Here is a 16,773-nt window from a genome sequence, read left to right as displayed (position 1 = left end):
AAATCCGAGCAAGGGTAGCATTCCAGAGGGACATCAGAGACTGTAACGTTCTTTGCTTCACGGAAACATGGCTCACTGGAGAGACGCTATCGGAATCGGTGCAGCCAGCTGGTTTCTTCACGCATCGCGCCGACAGAAACAAACATCTTTCTGGTAAGAAGAGGGGCGGAGGCGTATGCCTTATGATTAAAGAGACGTGGTGTGATCACAACAACATACAGGAACTCAAGTCCTTCTGTTCACCTGAGACCTGACAATCAAATGTCGACCGCATTATCTACCAAGGGAATTATCTTCGATTATAATCACAGCCGTATATATTCCCGCCCAATCTACAGACTGTTACTGACTGTAGATGTGTTACTGACTGTTACTGACTGTTACTGACTGTAGACGTGTTACTGACTGTTACTGACTGTAGATCTGTTACTGACTGTAGATCTGTTACTGACTGTAGATGTGTTACTGACTGTTACTGACTGTAGATCTGTTACTGACTGTAGATCTGTTACTAACTGTAGATCTGTTACTGACTGTAGATCTGTTACTGACTGTAAGATCTGTTACTGACTGTTGCAGTTTTCAGGGTTTTCTTGTTTTTCAGTTATTTTCTTTCACTCTCTCCCTCTTTAGCTAACTACAGAAACACACACATTCACATGTGTTTCCCCAACTGTTCCTAAATGGAATAGCATTACAGCAAGCAAACATCTGTTCACATTAACACGCTAAATTAGTTTGGGGTGGAAAATGAGCTTGATCTCTGGGTTGGTTGTATTGACATCCCCGCCTGGCCTGCCCCCCCTATGAGTACTAAATCATCAAGGATTTTCTCTCTGGGATTATCTAACTCATCTGACCAATGTATTACGTTCCTATTTTTGTTTGATTGCAATCAAATAAAGTCTCACCATTCTCATTGAAACACATGCACAGTGTTTGAGAGAGTTCATTGGTGTATTCTTTTAACCTATTAAAGCACAGTGTCCTGCAGGCATACACTATCAGGAGAGGAGTGTTACCCATCAGCCATCATAACATGATGGATTCTACCAATTTCTAGAGGTCATAAATCAGATACAATGTTGCAAAACAGTTTACCGTCTCTCTAAGGCTTTTGCATTATGGGTAGGGCCCATCTGACATCCCATTGGAGGGTTGGAGACTAGGACATTCCAGCCGGACAGCTAATTGGTCAGCCATTAAGTGTTGTGTTTCAGTAACACTAAGGCTCTAATGGCTTCCAGTAATAACAGTAGTGTTCATCCATTAACACACAATGTAAAGTCTCACGAATTCTTGAATTGAATGTGTATAATCAGACAAACATCTACATTTGGATTATCAATCTTTGTAGTGATATTCCCCAAAATCTTCCTTCTGAACAGAGACGAAGGAATGCAAACAGAAGGTACAGGTGATGAAGGAGCTAGTACTTCAGCTCCCTAAACCCAACCAGGACACCATGAGAGTACTCTTCAAACACCTGCAGACGTAAGTTCACAGCCTTTCATGTCATTTGAGCACTACATGTTGTTTTTTTAATGTCCAGAATTCGGACACATTGTACTGCACTGTTAGGTACACAAGCATTTCACTACATCCACATTAACATTTGCTAAATATGTGTATGTGACCAATAACATTGGGTTTGATTTGTAGAATAAAGCAGGCGAATGGTACTACAATAGCTACTGATAGAACTCATAAAGTATCTTATCTGTTAGTGTTTCAAAAAATCTGATTGACAACAGAGGGTCAGCCTAAAACATCAAGCTTGGTAGAAAGTTTATATGACCCTCCTATCCCCCTTCCCCCACCCGACCGAAGCATCCTGGCCCCATGTGTACAGGGAAGGGGGAAATGACCTCAGTGCTGCCTGCCTGGCCTCGGTCCACTCTGACAGTCCTGGCCAGGCTAAAGGGGCCATATGGCTAAACCCATGTCCCAGGAGAGGTATTCCATCCCATCTTACCCATATTTACCACCCCACACAGGAGGCCAAATGAATCATTTTAGATTGATGAGCCCCTCCCTAACTGGAACATACCCCTTGGCTGCAGCAGAGGACGGGTGTGTGTGTGTGTGTGTGTGTGTGTTTGTCTGTTTGCTTCCGAATGCCAGGTCCCTCAATTAGTCCCTCATTCATATCCCCATGCAGAATCGCCTGCAGAGATACCCCCGAAGAATCTCTGTCTCTGTCTCTCTTGCTCTCTTTCGTTATTTCTCTTTCTTTCTCTCTTACAGCAATGACACACCTAAATAAAGGGTTGACGTTTGCAGAAAAAAGGCAAATAATAAGTAAATAAATCACACATGATCCTAATTAACTGTGGTCTGCTGTGTAATTTAGATTGGGCACACGTACCTAGCAACAGAGAGTGGGACTGGGAGTGAAAGCAGTACAGAGCGAGAGGGAGAGAGAGAAAGAGGTGAATAAGATTTAAACCACATCAGTAGGTAGGGGTATAGCAGCCAAAGTCCTGGATCTGGTCCCTAGGGACCCCTTCCCCTGCCATTCTGTCACATGACATCTTCTGGCTTAATAATTTTCAAGGTGAGAGGACAGGGGGAAGTCATTTTGTGGCGGACACAGACTTGGAGGCACTGCCTGGGATTTACTCTGTCCCCACAATCCCCTTGCAGTGAAACCATTTGGGAAAAATAATGCATCATTAACTTTACTTCACTTATTCTCATAAAATCTGTCAATGGACTATTATTCAACATATTATATTATGCAAAACTACATAAAGGAGCTGCAGAAGAAAGAGATGGCCAGGTATAGTATAATATATTTCTCTGAGATTGCCAGAGGAGAGAAAGAGAGGAGACACTGAGAAAATCTTCTAAAGACAATTAGAAGAAAAGAATGTGAGTACAGAGTTAAATCTGGAAAACACTTATCAGCATGTTGCCTCATCAAAGATATCAAATGAGATTACAAAAAGGCCCTGTGGAGAGAATGTGTTAATGTGTGTGTCCCTGCCTCCCACATTAATTGACGTTTGTTCCAAAATTAAGAGTGGTTTATCATCCAAGACTTCACTGAGCAGTTTTATTTCGGTCCTGGCTGGGTTGACCGTGACTTCAGAAAATGCAAAAGTCTATGAACATTTCTCACTGCTTTGTTGTGGCTTCATTCTCTGCTTGTGTGGAGCCAGTGTTCCTCTTTCTCTGCAATCCATGGGGGCTGGCTTCAATATGGAGCCGTGTACTTGCATTGTGATGATGTGGTCAAGGAAAGCATATTCTCTGAAAAGGTACCTTCACTTAGTCATTCTATTTATTCTCCTATTTCTGTTTTTTTTTAAATCACTGCTGTTCATGGTACCATTTACCACAAGGGCTTTAAAAAAATCCATGGGTCTGTTTTCTGTCTTTCAATTCTTGCTGACCTTACTGCTGAGTGGAAAACAAACCTTTGGATGTAACGTCTCTAGGGGTAGTAGGAAGCCACAGCCGAGACTAGGAGAGTAACAAAATCAACGGGTGCTACTGGAGCAGAATGGATGGCATAGGTCTGTCTAGGACAACTCTTATGATTGGCTCTCAACTGCCATGTTCCCATGCAGTGTTTTGTAACCACAGTGCACTGAGAAGATGCTCACTGGAAACTTTTCAACACTTGAACAAATGTTTGGTCCCATGGGGTATTTTTAGTTCAGATCAGATGGGGCACTGTCTGTTCACTTTACGAGACTGACACTTACAGTTTCAACCTCCGAGCCATAGACCACCCCCCTGTCACCTCTCCTCCGTACCCCACCTCCTCCGGCTCCCAGGCCCAGTCTCCTCTCATCTCCTCCTCACCTCAATTTATTATCTGTCTCATGATCCTGAAGAAGTCAATGATCCTGACCCAATTAGGAGGAGGAATGAGGGTAGGAGGGACGCCATCATGGTCCAGCTCCCATTTTCTGTCATGCCCCGCTTGGCGAAATGTGATGCTAATTAATTACCATTGGCATCTTGGGCCATGCACGTCAGCTTATGTAGGAGATATCAACCATTCGTCAGATCAAATCATGAGTGCCCTCTGGTCACCTCTCAGGGTACGGTAGGCTGGACACACACTGCTGATAGCTGTGCATGCCCCCATGGGATTTTGAAATCATTGTGCCAGTTGAAGTGTTACTGACAAGTCTTTGTGATTTTTGGGTGTGCAGTATTTAAAGTCTGATTTTGTTTTCTGCAGGACTAGTAGTATTAGAGGTAGTATTAGAGGTAGTAGTATTAGAGGTAGTAGTATTAGAGGTAGTAGTAGTAGTAGTAGTATTAGAGGTAGTATTAGAGGTAGTATTAGAGGTAGTAGTAGTAGTAGTAGTAGTAGTAGTAGTAGTAGTATTAGAGGTAGTAGTATTAGAGGTAGTAGTATTAGAGGTAGTAGTATTAGAGGTAGTAGTATTAGAGGTAGTAGTAGTAGTAGTATTAGAGGTAGTATTAGAGGTAGTAGTAGAGGTAGTAGTAGTAGAAGTAGTAGTAGTAGTAGAAGTAGTAGTATTAGAGGTAGTAGTAGTAGAGGTAGTAGTAGTAGTAGTAGTATTAGAGGTAGTAGTAGTAGTAGTAGTAGTAGTAGTATTAGAGGTAGTAGTATTAGAGGTAGTAGTATTAGAGGTAGTAGTATTAGAGGTAGTAGTAGTAGAGGTAGTAGTAGTAGTAGTAGTAGTATTAGAGGTAGTAGTAGTAGTAGTAGTAGTAGTAGTAGTAGTAGTAGTAGAGGTAGTAGTAGTAGTAGTATTAGAGGTAGTAGTAGTAGTAGTAGTATTAGAGGTAGTAGTATTAGAGGTAGTAGTATTAGAGGTAGTAGTAGTAGTAGTAGTAGTAGTATTAGAGGTAGTAGTAGTAGAGGTAGTAGTAGTAGTAGTAGTATTAGAGGTAGTAGTATTAGCGGTAGTAGTATTAGAGGTAGTAGTAGTAGAGGTAGTAGTATTAGAGGTAGTATTAGAGGTAGTAGAAGTAGTAGTAGTAGTAGTAGTAGTATTAGAGGTAGTAGTATTAGAGGTAGTAGTATTAGAGGTAGTAGTAGTAGTAGTAGTAGTAGTAGTAGTAGTAGTATTAGAGGTAGTAGTAGTAGTAGTAGTATTAGAGGTAGTAGTAGTAGAGGTAGTAGTATTAGAGGTAGTAGTATTAGAGGTAGTAGTAGTAGTAGTAGTAGTAGTAGTAGTATTAGAGGTAGTAGTATTAGAGGTAGTAGTATTAGAGGTAGTAGTAGTAGTAGTAGTAGTAGTAGTAGTATTAGAGGTAGTATTAGAGGTAGTAGTATTAGAGGTAGTAGTATTAGAGGTAGTAGTAGTAGTAGTAGTAGTAGTAGTAGTATTAGAGGTAGTATTAGAGGTAGTAGTATTAGAGGTAGTAGTATTAGAGGTAGTAGTAGTAGTAGTAGTAGTAGTAGTAGTAGTAGTAGTAGTAGTAGTAGTAGTAGTAGTATTAGAGGTAGTACTATTAGAGGTAGTATTAGAGGTAGTAGTAGTAGTAGTAGTAGTAGTATTAGAGGTAGTATTAGAGGTAGTAGTATTAGAGGTAGTAGTAGTAGTAGAAGTAGTAGTAGTAGTAGTAGTAGTAGTATTAGAGGTAGTATTAGAGGTAGTAGTATTAGAGGTAGTAGTAGTAGTAGTAGTAGTAGTAGTAGTAGTAGTAGTAGTAGTAGTAGAGTAGTAGTAGTAGTAGTAGTAGTATTAGAGGTAGTATTAGAGGTAGTAGTATTAGAGGTAGTATTAGAGGTAGTAGTATTAGAAGTAGTAGTAGTAGTAGAGGTGGTTTGTGGTAGTAGTGGTAGTAGTAGTGGTGGATTGTGGTAGTAGTGGTAGTAGTAGTATTGGTGGTTTGTGGTAGTGGTGGTAGTAGTAGTGGTGGTTTGTGGTAGTAGTGGTGGTAGGAGAAGTAGTAATAGTAGTAGTGGTGGTAGTAGTAGTGGTGGTTTGTGGTAGTAGTGGTGGTAGTAGTAGTATTAGTAGTGGTAGTAGAAGTAGTAGCAGTGGTAGTGGTGGTAAGAGTAGTGGTGGTGGTAGTAGTAGTAGTAGTGGTAGTAGTGGTGGTGGTAGTAGTAGTAGTAGTGGTGGTTGTGGTGGTGGTAGTAGTAGTGGTAGTAGTGGGGGTGGTAGTAGTAGTAGTGGTAGTAGTAGTAGTGGGGGTGGTAGTAGTAGTAGTGGTGTTGTGGTGGTGGTAGAAGTAGTAGTGGTGGTAGTAGAAGTAGTGGTATTAGTGGTAGTAGTAGTAGTACAAGTAGTGGTGGTGGTGGTAGTAATAGTAGTGGTGGTAGTAGTGGTGGTGGTAGTAGTAGTAGCAGTAGTAGTAGTAGTGGTAGTAGTAGTGGTGATGGTAGTAGAAGTAGTGGTATTAGTGGTAGTAGTGGTATTAGTGGTAGTAGTGGTATTAGTGGTGGTAGTAGTAGTAGTAGTGGTGGTAGTAGTAGTAGTACTTGTACAAGTAGTGGTGGTAGTAGTAGTGGTAGTAGTAGTAGTAGTAGTGAAGGTAGTAGTAGCAGTGTTGGTGGTAGAGGTAGTAGTAGTAGTAGCAGTGGTAGTAGTAGTAGTAGTATTAGTGGAGGTAGTAGTGGTCGTGGTAGTGGTAGTAGTAGTAGTAGTGGTAGTAGTAGTAGTACAAGTAGTAGTACAAGTTTTAGTAGTGGTTTGGTAATAGTGGTAGTGGTGGTAGTAATAGTAGTAGTAGTAATAGCAGTGGTAGTAGTGGTAGTAGTAGTAGTAGTACTGTACATGTACTGGTGGTAGTAGTAGGTGTAGAAATAGTGGTGGTAGTAGTAGTAGTAGTACTAGCAGAGGTGGTTGTGGTAGTAGTAGGGATAGTAATGGTAGTAGTGGTAGTAGTAATAGTAGTACTGTACAAGTATTGGTGGTAGTAGTAGTAGAGGTGGTGGTGGTAGTAAAAGTAGAAGTAGTGGTGGTGGTAGTAGTCGTAATGGTGGTGGTAGTAGAAGTAGTGGTGATGGTGGTAGTCTTAGTAGCAGTAGTAGTGGTGGTGGTAGTGGTTGTAGTAGTAGAAGTGGTAGTAATGGTGTAAGTAGTAACAGTGGTGGTAGTAGTAGTAGTAGTAGTAGTAGTAGTAGTAGTAGTAGTAGTAGTAGTAGTAGTAGTAGTAGTAGTAGTGATGGTTGTGGTGGTGGTAGTAGTAGTGGTAGCAGTGGTAGTAGTAGTAGTGGTAGTAATGGTGGTGGTAGTAGTAGTAGTGGCAGCAGGTAGTACTAGGTAGTAGTAGTGGTGGTGCTGGTGGTGGTGATAGTAGTAGTCGTAGTAGTGGTAGTGGTGGTGGTTGTAGTAGTGGTGTTAGTAGTCGTAGTAGTGGCAGTAGTGGTGGTGGTAGTAGTAGTAGCAGTAGTGGTGGTAGTCGTAGTATTAGTAGTTATAGTTGTAGTGGTGGTAGTAGTAGTAGTGGTAGTGGTGGTGGTGGTAGTGGTGTTAGTAGTCGTAGTAGTAGTAGTGGTGGTGGTGGTGGTGGTGGTAGTAGTAGTAGTGGCAGTAGTGGTGGTGGAAGTAGTAGTAGCAGTAGTTGTGGTGGTAGTAGTGGTTGTAGTAGTAGTTGTAGTGGTAGTAGTGGTGGTAGTTGTAGTATTCGTAGTTGTAGTTGTAGTGGTAGTGGTAGTAGTAGTAGTAGTAGTAGTAGTAGTAGGATTAGTGATGGTGGTGGTATTGGTAGGTGTGGTAGTAATAGTAGTAGAGGTAGTAGGTATAGTAATCAGCATGGTCAGAGGAGGAGGAGGAGAGTAAGAGTATAGTTTGCTAGAGTAAGCATTTCAACACTAACTTATAGCAGTTTCCATTGTGCAGTGGCAGAATGACCATACAGAGCTTCGCTAGATGATCTTTTCCTCCTGTGAATATACAGTGGAATTACTCAAATAATTGATTCGCCTTATTTGAGATCATTAGTGAACCATTGGCTATGAAAATCCAGATCCTTAGATCATCGCAGTGTTCTAATATTAAAACGTGGATGGTCTGACAGGCAGAGAACAGTGATGTACAGGCACAGGGCTGAGTTTAATTGCAGACATAAATGGGAAATGATAGTGTGTACACATTGTAATCGGGTTTCACTCTGAGACACACCCTAAAACACTTAGTCACATGGACACACAACACACAGACATACACACAGCATATCAACTGCATGAATAGATACTGTATTTGCCAGGTCAATTAAAACTGTATTTACAAGGTCAATTAAAAAGCCCTCACTCATCATATTGTCATCCACATGCTCAATTATTTGCATTCAGTAAACTCTGTTTTTGCCACTCATCCCCTTAAATAGATCTTCACACAAATTCTGATGGCCCATGCATGTGGTGAGAGTGAATCTGTACTGTAGTTATGCTTTGGTAGCATTGATAAATAGGTGCCAGGGAATTTTACTTCCTGCAATTACGTTCCCACCTGTGACCTTAAGAGTTCGTGTCTGGAATCAATTAGGGCACTTTTCCCACAATAGTCCAAAACGTCAGCGTTTTGTAACTTATAGCATTATGGCACTGGTAGACACTGTTCAGTACTGCTACGACCACTATTGTTACTACTATGGCCTTACTTCCATACATATACTACCACAGTACACGGCTACACCACTACACATTCGCTCTGACACAGTATCATGATAGCATATTTTATGGACAAGTATATATTTGTTTACTCAAAGTGAGATGAGGATAAATATTCATGATATCAGGTTGGATCATCGTCAGGCCTTTCTGTCCGTGATGAGGTTGAGAAGTATGCATGGCTTGTGCCCACGCAGGGTCGATATTATAATGACATATGGTAGAGCAAGATGTTGACCATCACATACGATTAACGATTTAGAGGCATTTTTCCATTGGTGAGGTACAGCCTGATCCTGACCTTTTCACCTTTTTATTGACATACTGTAGACTGTACACTGAAATCAGCTGCTGTTTAGACAGACTATCTCTAGTGTGAATGTCAGTCCTTCTGAAATGCCTATCTTGATTGCTCTCTTGCATACCTGTATATCTGCCTTTACAACAGCTACAAGTTATGTTGACTGAACTATTAACTATTAAGGTAGTTGTCACAAAGAATACTAACTTCATATACTGAAAAAAGGGGAAAAAAATGCTATGTTTTTTATAATACCTGTTCACTAAATGTGTACGCCGTTGTGACGTTGGAAAATATAGAGGCTGTTTTTTATTATTTATTAATCATTAAAAAATATATATATTTCAGCCATAGATAACATATTTAGGGCTTTCCTAAAGACCAGTGTCAGACGCCGCAGTGCAGCAGAGTGCTGAGAGCTGAGACCAGCCTAAGCCTGGCACTTTGACAATAGCTTTTGGATGCAATTATCTGCTGAGAGGCCGTGTGTGGATTCGTTTTGAGCATGGAGGGACCCCATCCCACCTCAGAACGCTTCGTCAAGAGCCCACAGACAGCTTGGAGATGCGCCCCATGCCACAGGCCTTCCATCCCATTCCAGGCCTCACTCCATAATGGGCCCAGAGGCCTGTGGGTGGCAGCCTCCTCCGCGGAGGGAGTAGAGAGAGGAGCGGAGTGAGCCCCCCTGCCTGGGCCTACTTGGTGTCTCAGTCCCACAGCCAAGCCTCAGCTCAGGGAGAATGCTTCTCAAAAATACTATCACGTATTCTTTGCTTTCCCCCCAAATGTAGTCCTTATATGCACCCTGCATAGCGTACTGCATAGCGTACTGCATAGCGTACTGCATAGCGTACTGCATAGCGTACTGCTCATATCAAGATAATGGAATATATTTCTGATGGATTATGGCAAAGGAAGAAGGCGATCTGTAAAGTAAAACAAAAGGGGATCACTGAGGAACCAATTTCCTCATTGTGGCGTAGAAACCTACAGGATGTATATTTATTAATTAATTTGATTTCACCTTTATTTAACCAGGTAGGCTAGTTGAGAACACCTTTATTTAACCAGGTAGGCTAGTTGAGAACACCTTTATTTAACCAGGTAGGCTAGTTGAGAACACCTTTATTTAACCAGGTAGGCTAGTTGAGAACAAGTTCTCATTTGCAACTGAAGCCTGGCCAAGATAAAGCAAAGCAGTGTGACACAGACAACAACACAGAGTTACACATGGAGTAAACAATAAACAAGCTAATAACACAAACAAGTCAATGACACAGTAGAGAAAATAAAGTCTATATACAGTGTGTGCAAAAGGCATGAGGAGGTAGGCAATAAATAGGCCATAGGAGCGAATAATTAGTGCGAATAATTAGTGAGATAAATGATCAGATGATGATGTGCAAGTAGTGATATATAATGTACAAGACTTGCATATGCTTCTTGATTTCCTTTCACTATTTTTTTTTGCCCTTTTTCTCCCTAATTCCGTGGCATCCAATTGGTAGTTACAGTCTCGTCTCATCGCTGCAACTCCCGTACGGACTCGGGAGAGGCAAAGGTCGAGAGCCGTGCGTCCTCCGAAACACAACCCAGCTGAGCAGCACTGCTTCTTGACACAATGTCCACTTAACCCGGACGCCAGCCGCACCAATGTGTCGGAGGAAACACTGTACACCTCGCTACCGTGTCAGCGTGCATTGTACCTGGCCCGTCACAGGAGTCGCTAGAGCGCGATGGGACAAGAACATCCCTGCCGGCCAATCTGGGCGACTCTGGGCCAATTGTGCGCCGCCCCATGGGTCTCCAGGTCGCGGCCAGCTGCGACAGGGCCTGGATCGAAACAGGATCTCTAGTGGTACAGCTAGCACTGAGATGCATTGCCTTAGACCACTGTGCCACTCTGGAGGCTCCTACTTCCTGATACCCAGGATTCTCCAGACATCTCTACACTGAAACTCCATCCAGATTGATTTAGAAACTTTCCCTATTCAGATACATAGAGTCAATGGATGTTCTTCAGTTCACTGCCGGTGCTGAACGTGTGGTATGAAGTGAGCGGTTTAGTTGTGGCTGAACCTGGACCTTTGAATACACAAAGCTGGGTGCACAAATTATATACAGTGTTGCCAATATTGAAATAGGAGATGCCTTCAACAGGGGCCATTCAAGGGTAAAAATTTGCATTGCTGACAAATCTGGTGAACGTACGTAGAAATTATCCACCATCATCCAGTGGAAATTAGATCTCTTTTTGTGATGATCATTGATGTTGACTTGAAAAACCAACCTTGTTTCATGACTTTTTATGAATGTATCCCATTGTTTCAAACTCTTATTTTCCCAGATAATTGAACCCTTCTCTCTCTGCAGGATTCTGACGTGCTCGCAGAAGAACCTCATGTCGACCCAAGGCATCAGCATTGTGTTTGGCCCGACACTCATGTGGCCTGAGCTGGACTGTGGGAACATGGCGGTCAATATGGTCTATCAGAACCAGATAGTGGAGTTCATCCTCATTGAGAGCCCAGAGATCTTCGGCCTGCAGAAGAAGTGATAGGGACATTTCATCTAAAGCTATGGATGAAACAGACAAGAGGACTTACTGTGCCTAAAGCTTGGAGCGAGTTGCTAGTATTACTGTAATATATTATTAATAGGGAGGATGTACACCTTATGTTAAAGTGTTAGTCATTTAAAAATGGGATATAATTTATATTTTATTATAAACTGGGTGGTTTGAGCCCTGAATGCTGATTGGCTGACAGCTGTGGAATATCAGACCATATACCATGGGTATGACAAAACATGTATTTTTACTGCTCTAATTATATTGGTAACCAGTTGATAATAGCAATAAGGTACCTCTAGTGTCTGTGGTATAGGGCCAGTTTCCAGGCACTCCGCGTTGCATAAGAACAGCCCTTAGCCGTGGTATATTGGCCATAGACCACACCCCCTCGAACCTTATTGCTTAACTATATCACTATTATTTCTGTCAGTTTGAACCCAGTAACTAAACTGTATTTGGTGAATTTTGCATTAGTAAATCCATAATAGTAAAGGACTGTATTTTGTGCTCTGATTTGTCCATTGCCTTTTACTGCACAGTTATCATGAAAGAAGTACGCACACAATAAGTGATGCTATGTTGAGTTGTTTGTGCATACGTGTGCCTGTGTGATGCATTGTTTTTATTCAAGTCTTTGAATGAGCATCATCCTAAATACCAACTCCAAACTGCAGCCGTCTGTGAGTATTTGTTTTTTTTAATATTCTGTGCAAATGGAGCCTGTCTCAGACACATTTGGAAATTAAAAAGAAGCCTTTGAATACGAGCACTGAGTTTGGTTTTATCAGATACGTTGTATGAAACCACAAAGTCTCCCTTTCTCCTCCAATTTCAAGATTCAGTTTTACGGGTTAAACACACACGAACACACAAATGATGAGATAATTACTTAAAATTATTTTCTATGACGAACGACCACTCATCAAAACATAACTAATGGAGCTGTTCCTGACATAAAGCAGTCAATCACAGTGTAAATGAATGGGAGGGACAGCAGAGGGGAGGGGAGCAGACACAGCATTTGTAATTTAATGGTGATCACAGGACCCATGGCATATGTCTGTCAGCTCCTATTATCTGGCCCTGCTTCTCAAAGCACAGCTGCAATTAAAACAGGCACCCTAATCTAGACTTGTGTAATGCCATTTAAATGTGTCCCTTTTAAAGTTCACATGTCCCCATACTGTACACGGTGAGACCCTTATTATATGTGCTTGAAACTCTCTCTTAAATATTTGTGCAGCGCAGGTTACTGGGACCTGCCAGAATAAATGAGACAATACACAATACATGTGATTTGTATTGTGTGAATATCAAAACCATCACACATATCGTTGCCCACAAGTACAGTAGTTCTCCTGATGTTTGGAACAACTTTCTAATTTCTTATTTCAAATTCTAAGAGAAGAATTCATTGCTGGATCTTTGATGAGAGTCATGATAAGGCTTTAATCTCAAATAAGACTTTGTTCACGCTTTTAATCAGTAGGCTTGTTTTGATTGGTTCAGACTGATCCAAAGCTGGTCAGCAACACCACTTCTTCATTGGTCTGGGCCAGAGGGAGGGTGGGTGAATCAGCACCCTCTGCTGGTCACTAAAGTAAAAGGCAGTGTCACCCACACACAGGTGTTCCCCATCTCTCTATCAGAGCACAGCTGCTTCACCCCTAATTATACGCCTAGAGGCCACATGAAACATACTCCCTGTCTGCTCACAGTATGTGTTCTCCAGGAGCAAAGCTTTGTTGCTCTGAGAGCTATTTTTTACTTTAAAGACCGAACAGGAGATGCATTGTGAGACAAGCAGGTAGGTCTACCGACAATGCGGATTTGCAACCAAAGGAAAATTGTTTTTTGGGTTGTCTTACTGTAGTTGTGGATCTTTCAGCCTGTCTAAATATCAGTATGATGACAACTCAGTAACAACACCAACAACAAAACTGCAGCTGTCAACTGTCATTATACCGGAGAACGGCAGATGTCCAGGTGTCCTAAATCAACTGTCATTAATACCGGAGAACATCAGCTGTCCAGGGGTCCTACATCAACTGTCATTATACCGGAGAACATCAGCTGTCCAGTGGTCCTAAAACAATTGTCATTATACCAGGGAATGGCAGCTGTCCAGGGGTCCTACATCAACTGTCATTATACCAGAGAACGGCAGCTGTTCAGGGGTCCTACATCAACTGTCATTATACCAGAGAACGGCAGCTGTTCAGGGGTCCTACATCAACTGTCATTATACCAGAGAACGGCAGCTGTTCAGGGGTACTACATCAACTGTCATTATACCAGGGAATGGCAGCTGTACAGGTGTACTAAACCAACTGTCAGAGGGACTATTTGTCAAAGGAAAAGGATACACAGGCACCCTCCAGCACTTCTTACAGCATCAATACCACTATCTATACCAGTGTAACGGATGTGAAATGGCTAGCTAGTTAGCGGTGGTGCGACTATACCACTATTTATACCAGCATCTATGCCAGCATCTTTAAAAGCATATGTACCAGCATATATACAGGCATCCATACCACTATCTATACCTCTATCTATACATATATGTATAATAGCATCTATAAAACTACAATTGAAGTCGGGGCAAGTCGGTTAGGACATCCACCATCCACAAGTAATTTTTCCAACAATTGTTTACAGACAGATTGTTTCACTTATAATTCACTGTATCACAATTCCAGTGGGTCAGAAGTTTACATACACTAAGTTAACTTTGCCTTTAAACAGCTTGGAAATTTCCATAAAATGATGTCACGGCTTTCAAAGCTTCTGATAGGCAAATTGATATAATTTGAGTCAGTTGGGGGTGTACCTGTGGCTGTATTTTAAGCCTACCGTCAAACTGCCACAACTTTGGAAGTATGCTTGGGGTCATTGTCCATTTGGAAGACCCATTTGCGACCAAGCTTTAACTGATGTCTTGAGATGTTGCTTCAATATATCCACATAATTTTGCTCCCTCATGATGCCATCTATTTTGTGAAATGCACCAGTCCCTCCTGCAGCAAAGCACCCACACAAAATGATGCTGCCACCCCTGTGCTTCACGGTTGGGATGGGGTTCTTCGGCTTGCAATCCTCCCAATTTTTTCTCCAAACATAACGATGATCATTATCTCTCTATCTCTCTGATTTGGTCCTGCCGTATATACCTACACGTACGCTACGGTCACAAGACGCAGGCCTCCTAATTGTCCCTAGAATTTCTAAGCAAACAGCTGGATGCAGGGCTTTCTCCTATAGAGCTCCATTTTTATGGAACGGTCTGCCTACCCATGTCAGAGACGCAAACTCGGTCTCAACCTTTAAGTCTTTACTGAAGACTCATCTCTTCAGTGGGTCATATGATTGAGTGTAGTCTGGCCCAGGAGTGGGAAGGTGAACGGATAGGCTCTGGAGCAACGAACCGCCCTTGCTGTCTCTGCCTGGCCGGTTCCCCTCTTTCCACTCTAACTCTATTACAGGGGCTGAGTCACTGGCTTACTGGGGCTCTCTCATGCCGTCCCTGGAAGGGGTGCGTCACCTGAGTGGGTTGATTCACTGATGTGGTCATCCTGTCTGGGTTGGCGCCCCCCCTTGTGTTGTGCCATGGTGGAGATCTTTGTGGGCTATACTCAGCCTTGTCTCAGGATGGTAAGTTGGTAGTTGAAGATATCCCTCTAGTGGTGTGGGGGCTGTGCTTTGGCAAAGTGGGTGGGGTTATATCCTTCCTGTTTGGCCCTGTCCGGGGGTGTCCTTGGATGGGGCCACAGTGTCTCCTGACCCCTCCTGTCTCAGCCTCCAGTATTTATGCTGCAGTGTCTTATGTGTCGGGGGCTAGGGTCTGTTTGTTATATCTGGAGTACTTCTCCTGTCCTATTCGGTGTCCTGTGTGAATCTAAGTGTGCATTCTCTAATTCTCTCCTTCTCTCTTTCATTCTGAGCCCTAGGACCATGCCCCAGGACTACCTGACATGATGACTCCTTGCTGTCCCCAGTCCACCTGGCCATGCTGCTGTTCCAGTTTCAACTTTTCTGTCTTATTATTATTTGACCATGCTGGTCATTTATGAACATTTGAACATCTTGGCCATGTTCTGTTATAATCTCCACCCGGCACAGCCAGAAGAGGACTGGCCACCCCACATAGCCTGGTTCCTCTCTAGGTTTCTTCCTAGGTTTTGGCCTTTCTAGGGAGTTTTTCCTAGCCACCGTGCTTCTACACCTGCATTGCTTGCTGTTTGGGGTTTTAGGCTGGGTTTCTGTACAGCACTTTGAGATATCAGCTGATGTACGAAGGGCTATATAAATCAATTTGATTTGATGATTTGATTTGATCATTATGGCCAAACAGTTCTATTTTTGTTTCATCAGACCAGAGGACATTTCTCCAAAAAGTATGATCTTTGTCCCCATGTGCAGTTGCAAACCGTAGTCTGGCTTTTTTATAGCGGTTTTGGAGCAGTGGCTTCTTCCTTGCTGAGTGGCCTTTCAGGTTGTGTTGATATAGGACTCGTTTTACTGTGGATATGGATACTTTAGTACCTGTTTCCTCCAGCATCTTCACAAGGTCCTTGGCTGTTGTTCTGGGATTGATTTGCACTTTTCACACCAAGGTACGTTCATCTCTAGGAGACACGCTTCTCCTTTCTGAGCAGTGTGACTTCTGCTTGGTCCCATGGTGTTTATACTTGTGTACTATTGTTTGTACAGATGAACGTGGTACCTTCAGGCATTTGGAAATTGCTCCCAAGGATGAACCAGACTTGTGGAGGTCTACAATTTATTTTCTGAGGTCTTGGCTGATTTCTTTTGATTTCCCCATAGGCAAATTGACTCATGATGTCAATTTGCCTATCAGAAGCTTCGAAAGCCATGACGTCATTCTCTGGAATTTCCAAGCTGTTTAAAGGCACAGTAAACTTAGTGTATGTAAACTTCTGACCCACTGGAATTGTGATAAGGTGAATTATAAGTGAAATAATATGCCTGTAAACAATTGTTGGAAAAATGACTTGTGTCATGCACAAAGTAGATGTCCTAACCGACTTGCCAAAACTATAGTTTGTTAACAAGAAATTTGTGGAGTGATTGAAAAACAAGAGTTAATGACTCCAACCTAATTTATGTAAACTTCTGACTTCCACTGTACCCCAAGAGATTTGCAGCTGTAATTGCTGCAAAAGGTGCCTCTACAAAGTATTGACTTTGTTTTCCAAGATGGCGTAGCAGTCAGACATCTTTGTCCTGTCGTGTCCCTTGTATATATCGTTTTAATTTTTTTTCGTCGCATACCCTTTAAAATATTTTTCTAAACCTCAATATCTAAATACTCTCCTGCAACCT

The 16,773-nt window shown here is 42.2% G+C and overlaps 1 protein-coding gene across 4 annotated transcripts in view; it reads left to right on the top strand.

Annotated features, from left to right (window-relative positions):
* Positions 1 to 12,193, top strand: part of LOC109870921 (rho GTPase-activating protein 15) — a 68,442-nt gene extending 56,249 nt beyond the window's left edge. For all 4 annotated transcript variants that reach the window (XM_020461626.2, XM_020461625.2, XM_031805604.1 and 1 more), the window contains exons 12-13: positions 1,389 to 1,494; positions 11,229 to 12,193. In XM_020461626.2, the coding sequence (XP_020317215.1) occupies positions 1,389 to 1,494; positions 11,229 to 11,412 (290 nt within the window). In that variant the 3' untranslated portion in view covers positions 11,413 to 12,193. The remainder of the gene's footprint in view (positions 1 to 1,388; positions 1,495 to 11,228) is intronic.
* Positions 12,194 to 16,773: the final 4,580 nt, after the last annotated feature.

This window comes from Oncorhynchus kisutch, linkage group LG26, assembly GCF_002021735.2.
Source record: "Oncorhynchus kisutch isolate 150728-3 linkage group LG26, Okis_V2, whole genome shotgun sequence".
NCBI classification, from domain to species: domain Eukaryota; kingdom Metazoa; phylum Chordata; class Actinopteri; order Salmoniformes; family Salmonidae; genus Oncorhynchus; species Oncorhynchus kisutch.
The sequence above is the reverse complement of the archived record's forward strand: the minus strand, read 5'-3'. Positions and strand labels throughout refer to the sequence as shown.